This window comes from Mixophyes fleayi, chromosome 8 (assembly GCF_038048845.1).
Source record: "Mixophyes fleayi isolate aMixFle1 chromosome 8, aMixFle1.hap1, whole genome shotgun sequence".
Lineage (NCBI taxonomy): Eukaryota > Metazoa > Chordata > Amphibia > Anura > Limnodynastidae > Mixophyes > Mixophyes fleayi.
This window is the reverse complement of record NC_134409.1, coordinates 10,737,692-10,758,401: the sequence shown is the minus strand read 5'-3', so window position 1 is coordinate 10,758,401 and position 20,710 is coordinate 10,737,692. Positions and strand designations below refer to the sequence as shown.

Here is a 20,710-nt window from a genome sequence, read left to right as displayed (position 1 = left end):
ACACAAATATATGAGCAACCTGTTGTCTGATATTGCTGACGATATAAGCTTACTAAAATCTGCATATATGAATGTACTATAATAGTGTTAAGTACATTAACTGCACAAGCTTGTCATACTCCCTGTCTGTTAGTCAGTATCAACTAAAATGGCCCCGGTTTTCAATATTGACCATTAGCACAGTATATTTCTTGTTGATTTTGTATACTGGGTGCGATTCTCACTCCATCCTTGGGTTTTATAACATAATATTTATTTACCAGGGGCATTTAAAAATGCAAATAAATGATGATATAATCAAAAATATGGGGATTGTAGTGCTCTAATGTCTACTTGGACATTGTCATACATGACCTGCTAAGCTGCATCTGCTCCATCGCTAAAGTGTCTCTGAAAATGATTTTTACATTTTGTCAACTATGGGCTTCTAAATCGTATTTTTCCCCATAGAGTTATCTTTGCTTTGGGCATCTCCATGACCTTTATCAACATCCCCGTTGAATGGTTCTCGATTGGATTTAACTGGACTTGGATGCTGCTCTTCAGTGATATCCGCCAAGGCATATTCTATGTAATGTTACTGTCGTTCTGGATAATCTTTTGTGGCGAACACATGATGGTAGGTTATGCGCTGAACGGTATCTCTTTCACCGACGGTATCGCCCTCTGGCTTCATGTCGTACGTTGGTTGGTGTTTGTTTAGAATTTATATCTCGAATTTGTATAATAACGGAACTGTGGTTTGTCTATAGGACCAGTCTGAAAGGAATCACATCTCCGCCTATTGGAAGCAAGTTGGCCCCATCGCCTTTGGTTCCTGCTGTCTCTTTATATTTGATATGTGTGAGAGGTAATTTATTATTGCAAACATTTTTGTCTTTCATTTGTCATAAGTTTAAAAAAAAAAAAACATGGACGCTAGCTGCCATACTTCTCGGCTGAGTAGGGTAGTGGGGCACCCTTGGTGGAAGACGAATTGGGCATTTTATCTGCAGAATGAATTATTAAATATCCACACTGTTACGTTGGTTCCATAACAGCTTTACATGAGTCTCCGGTTGGTATGAACCCTAAAGTATCAAGGGAACTGTACTGAGTAGTGTTTACCACGACATTAACTAAACTGTTGAACAAGTTGCTGGTGACTCCAGGTTTATGGAGAATAGAAAATGTAATTTCACTGCACAAACATAGGCTACAGGGAAGGATATGGTAACTATAAACCTACGCGTCTCATAGCAACAATACGGAATTTAATGACATCACTTTAAAACAATAAAAAGAAATGTTGTTGACCATTTACGCCCAAACAAATGACAAAATCTGAAACCGCTGCTTGGAGATCTTGGCAGTCAAATTTAGTGGATTATTTGACGCTATGGAGTGATCAGGGTAGATCAGTGGATATAGTTTATTTAGAGATATATAATAATGTTATAATGTCCTGGGACACTATTGAAAGGTAGTGAATGGATAAAGATTTGGTAGTCGATGGTGTAAGCTCAGATGGAAAGTCTGGTAACTAGCAGAGTATCTCGTGGATCTATTCGGGTTTTGTTTAATGTATTCGTTAGTGATGTAACATGTGGTCCACATGAGGATATATGTATGGTCTGTTGATATACAAAGTTTTGTAAACGTGTTGGTACATCAGACGAGGTAAAGGTAACGTCTAGTGATTTCGAGAAAATATAGAATGGACTAAAAAGTGGAATATTGACTGTAAAGTATCAAAATGTGAAACAATGCAGATGGGACAGAAAAATCAAAAGCGTAATGCAGAAAGTAACGTAAACCACAGTATAGGAAAGAGACCTTTTTGATTTATAGGTTCAGGTGATATGACAGTCGGCAAGCAGTGTAGACTATGGGAAATGTCAGTAGAACACTTTGGGGTAAATGTATCAAGCTGGGAGTTTTCCAGCGGGTTTGAAAAGCCAATCAGATTCTAGCTATCATTTATGTAGTACATTCTACAAAATGATAGCTAGAATCTGATTGGTTGCTATAGGCAACCTCTCCACTTTTCAAACCCGCTGGAAATCTCTCAGCTTGATACATTTACCTCTTGGTGGGGATTCGAAAAGGCATTAATAAAATATTCAAAACCATTAGAGAAGGGTTCCATAACACTTACCAGGAAAGATTTCAAGAATGAAACGTGTTACGGTTTAACGTAGAGAAGGAACTGAAATGACGAGATCGAAACATTCAAATATCAAAGGTTTTTTTTAAGGGGTATATTTACTAAACTGCGGGTTTGAAAAAGTGGACATGTTGCCTATAGCAACCAATCAGATTCTAGCTGTCATTTTGTAGAATGTACTAAATAAATGATAACTAGAATCTCTGGTTGTTATAGGCAACATCTCCTCTTTTCCAAACCCACAGTTTAGTAAATCTACCCCTAGGAGTTTAGAAAAGCATTCGGTTTTAAAATAAGAGGATTTCTAGAACATTAGGAAGAATTGTTACAGAATAGTTTCCCAGCAGTTGTGGTGAGGACTCGTACAGTGAATACTGCCAAGGACAAACATGGCTATTAAGACTGATGAAACATATTGACAAAACGCCAAAAGGCAGACTAGATAGAAAGGGGCCTAGGTTCCATCATAAAATTCTAGGTTTCTACGCCTCATTTACAACCTCAGACAGGAAGTGACTCGCACCTATTCAGAGCAGGTTTGTGCCCCAGACACAAACACAAGTTTTAACCTAGTAGACCCAAATTCCTTTCCTATGAATATTGTAAGCACGCGAGGCAGTAAAACATGATTTCTAAAGTGACCAGTTTACTACACGTGTCCATTTATTCATTTTAGAAACAACTGACAATATATTTTGTAAATTTGCTCACAGACTTCCAGATTTCTAACAATTGTTGGCCACAGGCTAGGAGGTATGTCGACCTGAACAACTGAAATTTTATATGTGTCGCTAGTTTTATCTTCAAAACACAACAGCGGGAATGGTGGGAGAGCCTAGTGCAGCATCATCATCATTTATTTATATAGCACCAACATATTCTGTAGCAGCAGTGTGGTATAATGAAGACCACCATTTTGATGTACGAGGACCTAACAACCTGGAGGGCAAGACTTGTTAGAAGGGCCCCTTCCCTCACCCCATATTCATGACACTCTGTGCACGGCGAATTTTAAAGTTGACCTGTCATTTATACTCCATACTTGCCAACTCTCCAGGAATGTCCGGGAGACTCCCGAAATTCGGGCCGGTCTCACGGACTCCTGGGAGAGCTGGAAATTCTCCCACATCCCGCTACTGGCTTCCAAAAATGACGCGATTTGCGGTGAATCGCGTCATTTGACCCGCCCCCCCCCCCCCCCCCCGCGACAAAACGGCATTTTCTTCGCGGGGGTGGAGCCAAAATGACGTGTTTGCCCGCGCCCCGCCCCCTCTCGCCCTCCAGTGTCGCCCCTCTCCCGGAAATAACTTTGCGAAAGTAGGTAAGTATGCTATACACGGTAGGGGCAATTGTAATGAGGATACAGCCTATCCATCCACTAGGAATCAGGACCTCATGAATATAATTCGGGTTTCATGAATACCAGTCAGGTGTCTCAGTGATGTCACTGGTTCCTAGCAAATTGATAGGCTGCAAACTAGTACCGCCCACAAAATGTCTGCCTCCACTGTTTGTAGGTTACAGGTCCACTTTAATAGGAAACAGCCCATCTCTGTTGAATCATGGAACATAAATACATCAGTTTAATACTTTTTAAATACAGATGTAGACCGTTTATTCTAATTTTCATTGCTTGTTCTCCTCTTGTCATCCACAGGGGGGTACAATTAAAGAACCCATTTTACAGCATTTGGACCACTGACGTAGGTGCCGACATCGCTGTATCCTTTTGTTTTCTTGTCTTGAGATCTAGTTTACTCTGTCCTGTGGGCTGTTATGGATCATGTAAGTTTGGGTATGGCTTAGAATGCTAATTAACAGGTCAGCCTGGTCAAATTCTTGAAAGTACAGCCCAAATGTCTTTATGGTTTTGTCCAAATCAGTGGGAATTACCACCTACATCTGTTCTACATGCATCAGATTTTACAGTTAAAACTGATTTTCACCTGTTTAAAACATAAATTACTAAAAAGGTAGAGCGCACATTTTAAAAATTCCAAAATGTTATGAACATTCTAAAATATGATTATTGGTTTCAATAGACTACCCAGTAATCTGTTTTAGAATGTTCATAAAAAAATATGTTTTTATCTTCTTAGAAACACTGGTTAATAAAAAAACAACCACACAAAAACCTCTGGTGTGTAAAGAGTTAATAAAACCATTCCGTTCTGTAAGAACCTAGCAGGGGGATGTGAGCGTTCTCTGTTCCCCATGAGCGGTCTCTTCTCGCCAGCAGAGTAGAAGTGACAAGTTGAGCTCAATTCATACAAGTGTGGTTAATTCATTTAATAATTTATACATGTACCAGTCACATGCAGAAACCCTGATTCCATGTCAAGTACTTGAGCACATCTGGGTCCTGTGGTGCCAAGAGAACGTTTGGATGCGAGTTTGTCCTTTAGACGGCTCTGCTGCTGTGTGAATTAGTGCAGGGTGACACCCGCAGTATGGTCCAATTTTACATGCGGTACTTGGCCTGAATTTTTAGCAGGGTGATTGCATTAAATTACACGTGCCCATCTTGGATCAGGTTAAAAAATTACCCCAGTTCACCTGCTGCTTTGGGCTGTCCGAGGTGGACTGTCCTTCAGCCACCTGAGCCAATATTTCTCTCTGTGCCCTTACCTCTCCACGGCAGTCAGCTCTCCCTCTTCACTACCCAATGTGTAGTAAATAATTACAGCTTGTCTAAAGGTTTGTTATATTTCTATAATTTAATTACTTGTGTGTAAATTGAGCAGAGTTCCATCACTACATCTGTGCTTTTATTTAAGTTCCTGGGCTTTATGTGAAATTCTAGTCCAAGATCATTATTATAACTAATAACTGATCATCTGGAGTTGTTCGTATTGCTTTTGAGTGATAAACTACAAGATTACAAAACCCAACTCAACAGGGCTCCATTAGTGGCATTGCATTTGGCATAAATCACAGTGGGACTCAAACATTGCGGATGTTCCTGCACACGTCTATATGGTGCATAAGAAAAAATCTACAATGTTGTTCACCTTTGCTATTTTTCCGCTTCTTAGTGTTTAGCAACAGACTTATTATATATTACAGTTGAGCTCTGTGGCCGCTGTTCTCTGTTACGTTGACTAAGAATGATCTAAAACTCTACCATCTGCTGATATGGGAATCGCTGTCTCCTCTCGTCCTGTTTTTATGTTGTGTGGCCGCTTTTCATGGTGACTTTTTAATGTAGAATTAACCTGTATTTGAAGGGATAGTCCACTTTTGGACAACACCCTTCCCTTATGTCCTGCTTTCACATGTAACAAATAATTGGATTCTGAGTGAATATGATATAAAAATGAAGGCAGTCTGCGCAGGTGGATTCTGTCCGTCCTATTTCGTACAGCTTCTATTCACATCTATGTATTACCCCTGGACAGATTGAGTCTTGGGAGTAAATCTATCAAACTGCGGGTTTGAAAAAGTGGAGATGTTGCCTATAGCAACCAATCAGATTCTGGTTATCATTTTGTAGAATGTACTAAATTATAACTAGAATCTGCTTGGTTGCTATAGGCAACATCTCCACTTTTTCAATCCTGCAGTTTAGTAAATATCCCCCTTAGTTTTTATACAGTGTGGTCTGGATCCATTTTGCAAATAACGGAGGGAGGGGATGAACATAGAGCATGGCGGCTCAAACATTTAAGATTGACCCTTTTAAGTTACTTTGTTTGCAGCCTTAGGTAAGATCGTGTGTTATATTTACCAATTCAGTCTGTTTGTCTTGTTAAGAATTATTTTCTGCCCTTCTTCTCCTTTTTATGTATGTTAAGTATTTCCAGATGTGGCTCAGACAAGTCTTCTGTGGTCACTTAAAACTCCAAACTTGAAAGTTGTGCCCTGAAGCGGCGTTTGTTTGTAATTATTGGGATGAGCTCAGACATCTGTGTGTACAATACACAACGTTTCCCTTAATGAGCATTCTCAGATGGCTTTCATTATTGTCGCTGGGATCTGCGCCTGCCTCTATTTCTTATTCCTGTGTTTTATGGTGTACCAAGTCTTCAGGAACATCAGCGGGAAACGGTCCAGTCTACCGGCAATGAGCAAAGCCCGCAGGCTACACTATGAGGTGAGTGACGCTTAACCCTCGCACTGCCAGCTGGCTTATGTTACTGGAGGATCTGCAAAGCTGTTATGCAGTGTAGGACTGGGGAATGGAGGGTTCGCTGGGGAGCCAATTGTTGGGGCCCCCCGGGTAACCAGTTGTAGGGCCCAAGTAATGACAGGGTGGGGCATGGCTAACCCACTGAGGGGGCATCAAAGGTTTTTGCTACAATTAACTGACATAGCATACTGGGACATGTAGTTCCATCACAGCCGTCTTGTGTATATGCTGGTTAAATAAATTTGTGGTGGTGCATCCACAGAAATTCTATATACAGTATACTGGGCAGCCCACCCCAGGGGGCGCTTTCATCAATAGAAGTTGTGTCAGACGTTCCCCCTCCCTCCTTCTATAGTTCAGATATTATATGCAGACACCACTTTTTTACCTAACTTTTATTATACTTTGTGGGGCACACAGTGTGGTGGGCTCTTTGATGTCCCCCGGTCAGAGGTTTATATTCATGCCACCAGAGAGACTATGTTCTCTTTCTGTAAAGGGTGGGCTGAGGGGGTGGAGTGGGCAATAGGCAGTGCAGTCCAACACGAATTCCCCCAGTAGCCAACGGGCCCGTCCGCCAGTCAACCCTGATTCTGTAAATTTAATAGTTCACATGAAACTAAAACAGGACATATTGTTTTAAGATTAACATATGTGTGTTTTTTTAGTTTTTGTTTTAAAGAATACAAAAAAGAGGCCAGTGGAGGGAACCGTAGACTCACAGGGAATATCTCATGCATCTGGGTCGTCCCTGGGTTCCAGTATACTGACCTAGGCAGAGCACTTAACTGTTGCATGGAAATTGTCATGCATATGCAATGTTATATTCTGTAACCTTTAGAAATGACTTGGACTCTTTCACCTTCTGAACCCACGGTGGACAACAGGCGGCCTGCAAGCCTTAATCTGTGACCCCCCCCCTCCATTCGGCTGCTCCCAATCTATGGGTTACAGACATGGCACTATTAAACAACGGGTGTAGTACCAATTAGCGGTACTGACTACCCTGACAGAGGAGAGAACGACATGATGAGGCCGACTGACTACTACACCGACCTGTAAATAAAACTACTTACCGGAATCAAGATTACTTCACTTCACATCACGATTTGCTGTCTTGCCGACTGGAGAAAATGACGCCATTAGACACAGCGACTTTACTTAAAGCGGCGCTGGACGGACCCGCCTGTCATTTATGTCCTGTAAGTATTTGTTAGGGTTACCCTAATCCTAACCCTAACCTTAACCACTAAAATAATACTTACAGGACATAAATGGCAAGCGGGTTCCGTCCAGCGCCGCTTTAAGCAAAGTCGCTGTGTCTAATGGCGTCATTTTCTCCAGTCGGCAAGACAGCGAATGGTGATGTGAAGTAATCTTGATTCCGGTAAGTAGTTGTTTTTTTTTACAGGTTGGTGTAGTAGTCAGTCGGCCTCCTCATGTCGTTCTCTCCTCTGTCGGGGTAGTCGGTACCGTGAAACTGACTTCCACCGTAAACAAGCTCATTTGTGTTCCTAATGTATTGACATTGGTCGTGATTATTGGTTCAACTCTCAAAATTGGCTGCCCAGGCGGTGTGTTGGTGATGTATACACACATGTCTCTTTCTGTGTGCAGAATCAAATCAAGGTGTACATAATTAAATGCCAAACAGGATCCCTTTCCATTTTAGGTGCATTTACCTGGGTTCAAAGCCTCTGAATTTATTATCTCCTACTAGATCACGCGTAACTAGTTTTGGACACCTATAGAATGAGCTGTTGTCCATTGGAGCATTAGAGTAGTGATGGGCAACCTGATACACTTCGGTATCCTCATGAGCGGCCCTCTAACCATCAAAGGGGCAAGAGGCAGCGGCGGAACTACCATTGGTGCAACAGATGCGGTGCAGCGGGGCCCATGGAGATAATGGGGCCTGCTGCACCAGGAACCAGCGAGCTGTGGGCCCCAGTTCCCTGCACTGGGGCCCACAGCTCACTAGTTCCGCTTTTGGCTGCACGTTCCCTTTCAATCTCCGTAATTGATAAAAGAATACATTTAATGAAAGAGACCCCCATCTGTAATAACATATCTGCAGACGTTTTACTCAAGTGTTACAAGCTATAACAGACAAATCTGGCAAGAAGGGGCTGGGGGCCACAGGTGAAGGCTCGGGGGGCTGCTTGCAGCACTAGGGCCCCCTGTTGCCTATCGCTGCATTAGAGTCTTAGCAGAATTCTGTGCCATTTTTAGACTGGTTTGTAGTGCCGGGGCTTGGGCCCATGTGATGCACATGCAAATGTTATGCAAGTAGTGATGGGAGGCTCCTGTCAAACTGATACAGTAAGATTTATACTTAAGGAACGGGCCAACACAGAGACCCAAGGATGCAAGCTCCTACACTGTGCTCTCCCAGACAAGCTCCCACATTGTGCTATCCCGGACAAGCCCCCACAATTCTACTTCTATGAGGTCTCGCAGTTTCTTGCATTCTGTTATAGTGTCTGACGGGCGCTCCATTTCTCTCCTACAAAACATGTGGAGGAAAAAGAACCCCAGAAAGGAGTTTTGTAAGGCATCAAGCCAATCATTTTATTAAAAAATGCAAAGTATAAACATATTTATGAAGCCATGTGACACAATACAATTGTCAATATCTTTCTAAGTAGCTCTTTCCAGTTCACTTGTTTAAATAAGTACAGTGCATCTGTTTACATTTGCTTCAACCTAGCAAAACAATGATTGTTATGAATTAAAAATTAGACAAGAACCTTTTCTGAAAACATTTATGATACTTTTCCTAGGACACCAGCATGTTTGGAACTATCTGTGTATCAAAACCAGTGAGTTAAATAGCCAAATATTTAATATTGATGATGTTTTAAAGAGAAAACCTTTTTCAAATTTTATAATAATAAGTGCAGGTGTAAACATATGTAATTAACCCTTTTCTAATAACCGCTTCCGTTGTCAGCGTTCAGCTTTCTGTCCTCTGCTGCAAACTGATTGGTTGCGATCAGACTATTGTCTGATATCAGCTCTATGACTTTGCAGTAGCTCAATTGGTGGGAGTCTTTCTGATGCTTTAAGCTATGTAATTAAACCTTTCCTAATAAACCGCTTCTACTGTTGTCTGATAGCATTCAGCTTCCTGTCCTCTTGTCTTTTGCTGTAAACTGATTGGCTGCTAGAGCCCAGAGAAAACTGGAGCGATCAGACAATAGGCTGCCAACGTCTCCATGACTTGGCAATAGCTCAAGCGGTAAGGGTCTTTTCAACGCCTTCACACTCCCTCTGGGAAATGGCCTCTGATTTGTCCCCCAGGCTATGGACACTGTATTGGCCCCCGGGGTATGACCGTGTGACCGTAATGCAGCTGTATATGATAAAAAGGTACATTTGGATGTATGAATGTTTTATTTGGTTTTTTTTCTGTAGGGGCTGATATTTAGGTTCAAGTTTTTGATGATCATCACGCTGGCCTGTGCTGCTTTAACCACTGTTTTTTTCATCACGACACAGGTGAGGATGGAATTTGGTTTTTATTCAAATTTCCACATAAAATAACTAAACGTTGATTTATAAGGAAGGTGCGCTAGTAACATTTGCACCTAACCCTGTCTGAATGAAATGTCACTAAGAAATCCTGTGGAGGTGGCCTGCAAACTAAGTCATTAGCAGACCAGTCATTCAGTCATTGCTTTTGTTTGCACAACATTATTAAAACCAGACTACACAGCCAGATGTTTTCAAAATTTTCCTGCAAACCCCTTTCCTGCACAACACATAGATGAATGGGAATCGTTTCTGAAACGCCCCCTTTCCTGCACCAGGGGGTAGATTTACTAAAAGTTCTGAAAAGAAAAAGTGGAGGTGTTGCCTATAGCAACCAATCAGATTCTAGCTATCACTTCCTAGAATGTACTAGATAAATGATAGCTAGAATCTGATTGGTTGCTATGGGAACATCTTCACTATTTTGTTCCAGAAGTTTTAGTAAATCTATCCTTTGGTGCAAGAAAGGGGGCGTTTCAGAAACTATTCCCGTTGTTTGTTTCCAAAGCATACCAGATATCCTGCCGCTAAATCTAAAAGACAAATCTATGAATAATATATATCGGGAGATGTTTCAGATAACGTTCTGACAATGGGTGGGATAAATTCTCCTCTACACACACTTGCCCATAAGTAATCCCATTGAATGACCTAGAAAGCAGCCTCTTAGTAGGGAATGATGGCTTACACTAATGCAAATACATTGTCAAATAACTTATTTCTGTCCTGGTATAGGAACTTAGAGATTTTATATATATATATATATTAGTGGCTCAGTGGTTAGCATTTCTGCCTCACAGCACTGGGGTCATGAGTTCGATTCCCGACCATGGCCTTATCTGTGTGGAGTTTGTATGTTCTCCCCATGTTTGCGTGGGTTTCCTCCAGGTGATCCGGTTTCCTCCCACACTCCAAAAACACACTGGTAGGTTAATCGGCTGCTAACAAAATGACCCTTGTCTGTCTGTCTGTCTGTCTGTCTGTCTGTCTGTCTGTCTGTCTGTCTGTCTGTCTGTCTGTCTGTCTGTCTGTCTGTCTGTGTGTGTGTTAGGGAATTTAGACTGTAAGCCCCAACAGGGCAGGAACTGATGTGAATGAGTTCTCTGTACAGCGCTGCGTAACTAGTGGCGCTATATAAATAAATGGTGATGATGATATAGATATATATAGACATATAGAATTATAGTCACTAATAATATAATGTTCACAGATCAATGGATCAGTTTAGAGTGCAGCTTGAGAAACCGCTCGTGTGGATGCACCTTAAGCTTTGAGCATCTTCCTGCAGCGTAGAATAGTCCTGCGACTATGCGGAATTAGGAACAAGGTGCAGTTGTGCAGTAATTCACTTTGAACAGTTTGGTGCCATTTAAATAAGACGAGCAAATGCTTTATTGAACTTTTCCCCCAGGTAGTCTAATATACATACAATTAGTGTATACTATTTATATAGCTCTTATATAGATACTTACTGACCTGTGGCTCTTCATGTGTTGTAAAACTACAAGTCCCAGCATACCCTGACAACACTGGAGAGCCATAGGTTGGTCAGGCTGGAGCTATTAAATTTACAGTTTGACCTAAGCCTGATCTATTCTGTCGTGTTGTATATTGATATATTGTGATATTGAGCTCTATGAAACCACCTCTGTATCTCTCAGGTATCGGAAGGTAACTGGAAGTGGGGAGAATTCACCATTGAACTGAACAGCGCTTTCTTCACTGGTGTCTATGGCATGTGGAATCTTTACGTCTTTGCCCTTATGTTCCTGTACGCTCCATCACACAAGAACTACGGAGATGACCAAACCAACGGTGAGACTTCTGGCTTCTCTGTACACTTCGGGTAGTGTCACACAAGCTTTTATTTCTGCAGAAAAAAAACAGCTAGAGAGAAAACTCTTCTGTATTTCAGAGCATTTTTTTTCCAACTGCATCCAAGCAGGTTAATCGCTTGTGTGACAGGTGAAGGAGCGATAATAGACATCTGTAAAGCCCTTATTTTTAAAAAAACAAAACTTTGCTTGAAGTGGTTTCCTGATGGCCCTAAACGGTGCTTGTTGTACAGCTGTTGAGCAGAAAATCTGCTTTTATGTAGGAAAAAATTACTACTTTCAATAGGACAAAAAAAATCTTTTTATCCTAGAGGGAAAACCATGCAAATAAAGCTTGTGTGACCTCACCGTAAAAACTAATTGGGGGTCTCATGATCCTGCTCCCGGCATTCAGTCCGTTGGTTCTCAATGAGCACCTGAGATCAGAGCTGTAACTTTTGCCCACAACATAAACTTTAAAGGACCATTCCACTCAAACTTTAATTTAATTCCAAACAAATAGAACTGAGTGGAGTCCCATACCGTGGGTCTTTGGATGGAGTTTGGGAGAAGCCACTCCTGGTAGTGCTGTTGCCACTGCTTGTCCCCTGCAGTTTACTGTCACAGAGGTGTAAAAGGTTCTGTCTTCGGGCTATTAAACTATTTAAGAAGGATTCTTTATTTTAAGTTTAAAATCCCTCAGTCATCTCATTTACAATTGAAAAGGTAAACAAAGTATGGTCACCTAGACTTTGGGGGATGTGTTTTTTTTTATATGCATTGTTCCTCATATGTCTTTGGGCTGTTCCCAATCCCTCCACTAGTGCACTTAACTACACGTTGTTGTCGTGCTGCAGTGCATGGTGTATCCCACTATAATCTTAACAAATGCTGGTGTGTAGAGGCTGGAAATCTTGAATCCAAATAAAAAAACATGGCAGAGAAGATGCTATAGTTGTCGGCAGTGAGAATTCAGAGCTGCAGCTCTAAGTTAGAACCTGTTTTTGGATCCTTTAAATAAGCTCTCGTATACGAACAACATGTGGGATGACCAGCTTTGTGTCTCATTCCTGTAGTAATAACACTGATCGTGATTACTGACTTTATTGCAGGAGGAACGTGTATAAACAGCGGAGAGGAGCTCCAGTTAACTACCACAATCACGCACGCAGATGGACCGACGGAGCTGTACCGAATGGTCGGCAAAAAGGCCCAGGAATAACCCCCCTTTCCCTAGGGTGGGCGTTAATGTAGACATTTTAGTTTCAATATCTTGCTATAAACTGTTACATCAAATAGCCTCCCAAATAATTCTCTATATTTATAGCTGGATTGCTCTGTTTTTGTAATGTAGCTTACATATCTAATAGTAAAGTTGGTGAAAGAGTGGTTAGTTACACTGGTGGATATAATACTATTTTACTTTATATTGCTGCTCACTCTGTCCATCAGCCCAGTGTTACATTGTACAGTGTTCTGGTTTTTTAATTTTTTAAGGAGTGATTACACTGGGAAAAACTCTGTTATATAAGTATACTGCCTCTATGTTCATAAGCAATAACCAATAAGCAATAAAATGATGTTCTTTTTGTATATCTTGCACTGCGGGATTTATTTGTATTTTTGTATGAGTGAATTCATGGGGGCGCGGGGTGTACAAGGTGACGAGTGCAGCGCGGCCAACTCTATAGTTTCCCATAGTGTTGGGGTAGATCTCTACGGCAACTAACTAATTCCACAAATGCTGGATCGGATCTAGAGCTGCTGCCTGGTGAGGACACTATCAGTACACTTTTTTAGATTATGATTATTACAATTGTAGCAGTCTCTCGCTCTTTTCGTCTCTCGCGCTTTTCGTCTCTCGCGCTTTTCGTCTCTCGCGCTTTTCGTCTCTCGCGCTTTTCGTCTCTCGCGCTTTTCGTCTCTCGCGCTTTTCGTCTCTCGCGCTTTCCCCCAGGGTCTTTTCATTGTTGTGTACATGTAAATCCTCTCTTGCTTTTCCTAACTCCATTATACGATAGTTGTCATAGCCTATATTACATTTCTGAATATACAAAAAAATCGGCACTAATACCTTCATACCTTCATTGTGATCGCATCAGACTACATCATACTTTACTTTCGGCAAGTGTAGTCAGGGAGAGGGGCATGACTAGAGGGAGGGGGCCGGGCCCGGCCACCGCGTCATTTTGGCAACGCCCCCACGATGGAAATGCCATTTTGTCACGGGGGGGGGGGGGAGCCCAAATAGACGCGGTTCACCGCGAATCGTGTACTTTAGGCTAGGCAGTTGCGGGATGCGGGAGACTTGCCTGCTCTCCCGGGAGTACGTGAGGCCGACCCGAATTAAACAGATTGTACTGGGACATCAACCAACTCTGGCTCAGTGATTGAACTGAAGGCCGCTGCTGCTTCTTATTCAGAATCCTGTACAAGAATTAAGGCAACAAATGTATTTATTTTTTCCTTTTTTTTAATACCCTTTGTTATATTTTGCTGCCCTCTGCTGGAAATATGAGAGTATTGCCTTACATTCCATTTCAGCAATCTTAAAATGTATTTTAGTATGTTTTTTTTAAAACTAATATACTGTATATAGAAAGCAAGTTTGATGTAAACCATGTATTCTACCTTTGAGGGCTGATAGGTTTGCCAGATTTTTGTTAAGTTACTGTTGGTCAACCATCTTAATTTCGGTAAGAAAAAAAGATCTTTTTAAGATAGTAAGCTGTTATATTAATAAAATATTGCAAATTGGTAAAAAAGTTTATTTCATACCATACATTGTCTTCTGCTGGGAACTCACGGACTCTCCCCGAGTACTAGTGTAGTCTTGTCCCAGTAACTGAGGCCAGGTCGAAGGCTTTCCTTATGTCTAATAAATGTAGGTAGTTGCCCCTATTGAGATTTGACACTATCAATATAGTGACACTATGATGGGGCAACAAAGGAGACGAAATATGCGGATTTAACTCGCCTATTTACAGTACACACATACAAAATTCTTTGTGGTGTCTGAGCAGTTTTCACAAATGTGCGCAACTGAGACTTTTGCATTTTTATGTACAAGTAGAAATGGCAGCTCCTTTGCTGGCTATAGCAGTGTGCTGGGGGATTTTTCTCTGTGTTTGTTCCTTTTTAAGATAACCCCCGGTCCTTTCAATCACCTGCTATGAGCCTATAAATTGATTGAGCAACTTCCACTTCTGGATTGGACAGTTCTCACCCTTCCATGACCAGACCAGATTTTGTATTTGTCCTCAGTCATTTTGATTTAACCACCTGAGCAGAAACGTAGATACTCGCAAAACCTGAATTATGGGGGCTTGAGGACTGAATTTTCAAACCCTTAGTCTACATAATCCCCTCAACAGTCCATTCCATGGCGGCAGGTAATGATAAAGACCCGTTATCTAGTGCAGCAACAGGATATATGTTTAAAAACTACCGAAACTTGCAAGTGTGTTTAGGATTAGTACAGGATTACAGAAAGGGAAAAACTATTATTAGTTTTCCTTGGAAGCCACATTCAATATAGAAAAATTAGACACCGAAGACCATTTACATAGCATTAAACAACAAGCATAAACGATATGGGCAGATGTGCTAAAACAGGAATTTAGATGTAGAAGCATCTATAATTATGCTTTTAAAGATCCTTGAGTCCCCTCAAATGCATTTCCCATCATAATAATGAAGGACCATTGAATTCAGATATACGGTCATTGTTTATCCCCATTTCCTTTCAATGTTTTCTTGGTTTATCTAGGAAACCATATTGCTCTGTACACAGGGTATATGTTCCTTCTCTAAGAGAACAGGTTTGAGATTATAACTACCCCACAACAGAGCGATGGCCTCTTACAGATCAGAGATCCTAATCCAGGTATCTCCTACCATGGTCCCAACATGAAAATGTGGTCGGACACCTATAACCTCTACTGACAATATAACCATTGTCTCTACAAAGTGATTTCCTAAAGTGCAGCAATAACCACGAAGACTTGAGGTAGGAAAGGGAATAAGGGCAAAATTACTGGATCTATCATCAATATTTTTTATTGAAAATTTTACAAAGTATATGGGGAACAGAAAATAAGAAGGGAGTCAAACAAGGGGGGGGACATAGTGGTTATTCACACGCAGAAAATACAGGATTTAAATGAGAGAGGAGTAGAAATGCTCACTGACCCCCGTGAACTGGTTTTGGGTTTGATCTTGGATCTGGATTAGCTTCGTGTTTTGGTTTTGGACCTTTTAGAAAACATCCTAAAATATGCTAAAATCACCTCATTTTGCTTTTTTTTTTTTTTTTCTTCCTACATTATTATTAACCTCAATAACACTAATTTCAAGTCATTTGCAGTCAATTTAGACCACCTCACAGGTCACAATATTATTTTCACACACTTTCGGACAAATAATGCAGCGACCTGGCTGGATGGTAAGCGACAGAGCAATGACACAAACACACGGCAGTTCCTAGCACATCTAGGACACACTGGCGCACAGCAGTGGCAGAAAAGAAAAATGGTGCAAGATGGAATTGTCCTTGGGCCCTCCCTCCCTCCCATTACCCACCTACCCACCGTTCTGTTGGATCTTAAAAAGGAATCCAAAAATCGCGAGATCCGACGACGTAACAATGACGTTTTGCCTCATTTTCGAGTCCGAAAAAGCACGAAACTCTGATCCCCTAAGCTCAGGTGTGTTCAGTTCTCACGGAACCGAGCCTGAGCATCTCTAGAGAGGAGTAATTCCAATTCAGGTATCGGTAATACACCAATTCTACCAGTAACGTAACCAGGTAAAATACTTACAGGGTCAAAAAGGCATATATGCTGTGAGAATACTTCAAACAAGTAATGTTTAGTGGATTCATAGGGGGTGAATTCCATTGACTACGTTACTCGTGAAAGTAAAGCGACCTGCTCACTTACCGTTACTACAGTAATAGTGCGCATGATTACTATTTGTACGGTAATTTCAACGCTGATTTTTGTTTGGGGGGGGGGGGGGACTGCAAATAGAAATCTGGGTTCAAATTAGTGCGCAGGTCAATTGAATCTGTCCCATAATGGTACAATCATTGAGAAACTCACTTTTTTGATATATTTGAGTTATTTAGCAACTCCTCAGTCATAAATATTACTCTAGATATATGCACACTGCCATCCGAAGAGCCACATTTGTAGGATAGTCCTTGTCCCATACTTTTATAGTTGTGGAAAAAATTCTTATGAATGGTTTCTACAAAACTGGTCTGAAATCTGCTACGTGAGGTTTGTGTTACCAGCCATGATGCGTTATTATTGCTTATATAGCACCAGTCATATAACACAGTCATGGCCAAAAGTTTTGAGAATAACACAAGTATTGGTTTTCACAAAGTTTGCTGCTTCAGTGTTTTTAGACCTTTTTGTCAGATGTTGCTATGGTATACTGAAGTAAAATTACAAGCATTTCATAAGTGTCAAAGGCTTTTATTGACAATTACATTAAGTTTATATAAAGAGTCAATATTTGTAGTGTTGACCCTTCTTTTTGAAGACCTCTGCAATTCACCCTGGCAGCTGTCAATCAACTTCTGGGCCACATACTGACTGATGGCCGCCCATTCTTGCCTAATCAATGCTTGGAGTTTGTCAGAATTTGTGGGTTTTTGTTTGTCCACCCGCCTCTTGAGGATTGACCACAAGTTCTCAATGGGATTAAGGTCTGGGGAGTTTCCTGTCCAGCATTAGTTCAAAAATTATATGGGGTAAAGGTATCAAACGCCTCTGATTTTGTCAAATCATCGATGTTTCTAAAATAAGACTCCAAATGCATCCAATTAACAAAGATTGGACCCTATGTGTTTATATTTTTTTTTGCAATTATTGATTGATAAATCTTTATATCACTTCGGGGCTCTACCCTCTGGCGTTACATTAAACATCGGTGACACTGCACGTCAAACACGTTCAGGGGGGTTCAATTAATATGAATAAATATAGATTATATTACTACCCATTATAACGGAATATATTGTCAAAAATCTTCTATTTGGAGCTGAGTGCACGGAATCAAAGACTATATTTAACTTGATGGTATCTAATCTAAAGTGTAACAATCCGTCATGACCTTGCTACATTAATGGTGAAAAGTATCTCGCATAGATAATATAATATATACACTTTGCTCATATTCTTTGTTTTGACAGATTCAGGTGCAGAAATAAATTTACTACAATACCAGGGTGGATTAATTTATTGTTTGGAAAAGGGACTTCACTTCACTGTGTGTTTATTGTCTGGACAAACACAGGTTACCTCTGCTATCAGAATGAAAATCATGTATTTATTTGTATTTTTGTCACAAAATCACTGTCCATCTTTGCAGCTTGCAGGGAACCTGATCTGCTTACAAATCAACAGGGGGAGCACCAAGCTCAGGACGTCTTGCTTGAAAGGATTTTAATAACTCCAGTTAAACGCTGTGGTCGTAGCGTCCACCTTGTGTGTGTAAATGAGAAACCTTTTTTTGCTTGGTAAGAATAGATTTATTAATAATAAAAACAGTTAATTGTCTTAAATTAATTATTATATTAATATGAATCAATATTGATTATATTAGTACCCATTATAACAGAATATATTGTCAAAAATAATCTTTTATTGGGAGCTGAGTGCACGGAATCAAAGACTAAATTTTACGATGCTTCATTCCCCTTTTATCTCTTCATGACCGATTGGCACGTGGCAGTGTCTCCGGCCGCCTCCACATCTCTTTCATCTCTGAAAAGGTGGAAGTAAGGGGGACAATGGCAATACAATGTTCTAGACAATGGAGTAAAAATGGCGAACTTAAAGCCAAGTTCTGGCAATATATGAATTCCTCCTTTTCAGTAAACTAACCTTCTATTGATAAGTATAGGAAAGGACAAGATTGGGATGAAGATTGCTGCAGCGTATATGCTAGTTATTTATATAGTGCCATTGTATTACACAGCCCTGTACAGATAATATTTAGCACAGTGGCTCAGTGGTTAGCACTTCTGCCTCACAGCGCTGGGGTCATGAGTTCAATTCCCGACCATGGCCTTATCTGTGAGGAGTTTATACGTTCTCCCCATGTTTGCGTGGGATTCCTCCAGGTGCTCCGGTTTCCTCCCACACTCCAAAAACACACTAGTAGGTTAATTGGCTTCTCCGAAGAGAATAGAAATAGATATAGGGATCACAGCCCTAGAAGATCATACCGACAAACTCGCGAGCATAGTGAGACATCAATGGATGTGGAAAAGGGGCAACACTCTGCCCGCGATTTAGGAGCTAGACCCAAGGAAAGGGACCCAAACTTTTCTAAAGATACTCGTTTTTTTAGAGAAAAGCCCAGAATGGAAAATGGGCTTACATCACAACCCTTACCATGTACTATATCAGAGAACACCCAAAAGAAGAAGAGAGTCAGAGGAAGGAGAGGACGGAGAGAGCAAAGGACGGAGGATGAGGGTGAGATAGAGTATAGAGGACTATTCAATCTTTCTAAAAAAGAGCTTACTCCCTATCAATCAAAATTACTGTCATGGGGTTTAAATTTTGCTCCCACAAAAGAGTCGAACATTTTTGATTTATTTGTAGAATTGAATAGATATGTTAGAACCCTTTGTAGGAAAAGATATTTTGCCACTAAGAAATTAAGGAAACAATCGATTGAGGGAGCTCCTATCACTCTTGATATAAATGATTCAAGTAGTCTGGATATTCTTGAAACTTTATGGGAGGAGAATAGAGTAGAGGAAACTAAAGAAACCCCCATTTTTGACATAAATAGTGGCTCAGAGAATTCTAGGAATTGGGCGCTTAATTCGACATTCAAACGTAGTTCAAACTTTTTTCCTCTCAGTCACAAGAGCTCAGCCATTACTTTCTTTTACAATAGGACGTTACAGGATTTTATGTTAATATGCAGTGGGACAAATCGAAAAGATAAGAAACATCATGATGTAGGAGATGTCCCTCGAATAGGTGTCCCTCGATGCTATTCCAATCTTCATCCGAAAGAGAGACAAGCTATTAAAGAATTACGTAATGATACTTCGATAGTTATCAGATCAGCTGATAAAGGAGGGGGGGTGGTTATTATGGATCGAGAAAAGTATGTAGGTGAAGCAAACAGACAACTAGGGGATCCTTCGTGCTATAAACAACTTCAGAGAGACCCCACTAAGGATTTCCAGTTGGAACTTAAAACTATGTTACTTAAAGCCCTGAATGAAGAGACAATATCTAAAGATGAATATCTCTTCTTATTTTTAGAACATCCAGTGATCCCAATATTTTACCACCTCCCCAAAATCCACAAGTCCTTAGTCTCTCCACCAGGACGCCCCATAATATCGGGCATTAGTTCGCTTACATCTAATCTTTCGCATTATGTGGATCATTATTTACAGGGTTTTGTCCCGCGTTTGTCCTCTTATATAAAGGATACCATTCATTTTTTAAATATAGTAAGCAATCTAGAATGGAAGCCGGATTATGGTTTTTTGACGCTTGATGTCCAAGCATTATATACGAACATACCCCATGAGAAGGGAGTGGAAGTAGTTAGAAGGACTTTGGACACAGATGATAGCATTGGTAAGGCTAAATGTGATTTTATTCTGGAATCCATCAGATACATCCTAACCCACAATTATTTTTTATTTGAGAACCATTTTTATTTGCAGGTCCTCGGTACGGCCATGGGGACCAGGTTCGCGCCGAGCTTTGCCAATCTGTATATGGGACAAGTGGAGGAGGAACTTATATGGGGGGGCCAGTTTGGCGCGAACCTGGTCTTATATGGTCGGTACATAGATGACCTGTTTTTTGTGTGGAAGGGGGATATAGACTCTGTCTTAGAATTTGTTGAATTTTTAAACAACAATACATATAACCTGAAGTTTACTTATGAGTTTAATAAGGATACTATCAACTTTCTAGACATCACAGTAACAGCTGATGGAAACAGAGTCATAACTTCAAATTACAATAAGCCAACAGATGTTTGTAATTACCTCCATTATGAGAGTGGACATCATCGCCCATGGGTGAACAACAT

At 40.7% G+C, this 20,710-nt stretch overlaps 1 protein-coding gene across 1 annotated transcript in view; it reads left to right on the top strand.

Annotated features, from left to right (window-relative positions):
• The window catches only part of WLS (Wnt ligand secretion mediator), a 31,547-nt gene extending 18,331 nt beyond the window's left edge, over positions 1 to 13,216 (top strand). Inside the window, exons 6-12 of the mRNA XM_075181884.1 lie at positions 451 to 619; positions 753 to 850; positions 3,804 to 3,867; positions 6,096 to 6,239; positions 9,693 to 9,776; positions 11,471 to 11,624; positions 12,736 to 13,216. Coding sequence (XP_075037985.1) covers positions 451 to 619; positions 753 to 850; positions 3,804 to 3,867; positions 6,096 to 6,239; positions 9,693 to 9,776; positions 11,471 to 11,624; positions 12,736 to 12,845 — 823 coding nt within the window. The 3' untranslated portion in view covers positions 12,846 to 13,216. The remainder of the gene's footprint in view (positions 1 to 450; positions 620 to 752; positions 851 to 3,803; positions 3,868 to 6,095; positions 6,240 to 9,692; positions 9,777 to 11,470; positions 11,625 to 12,735) is intronic.
• The last annotated feature ends 7,494 nt before the right edge of the window (positions 13,217 to 20,710 follow it).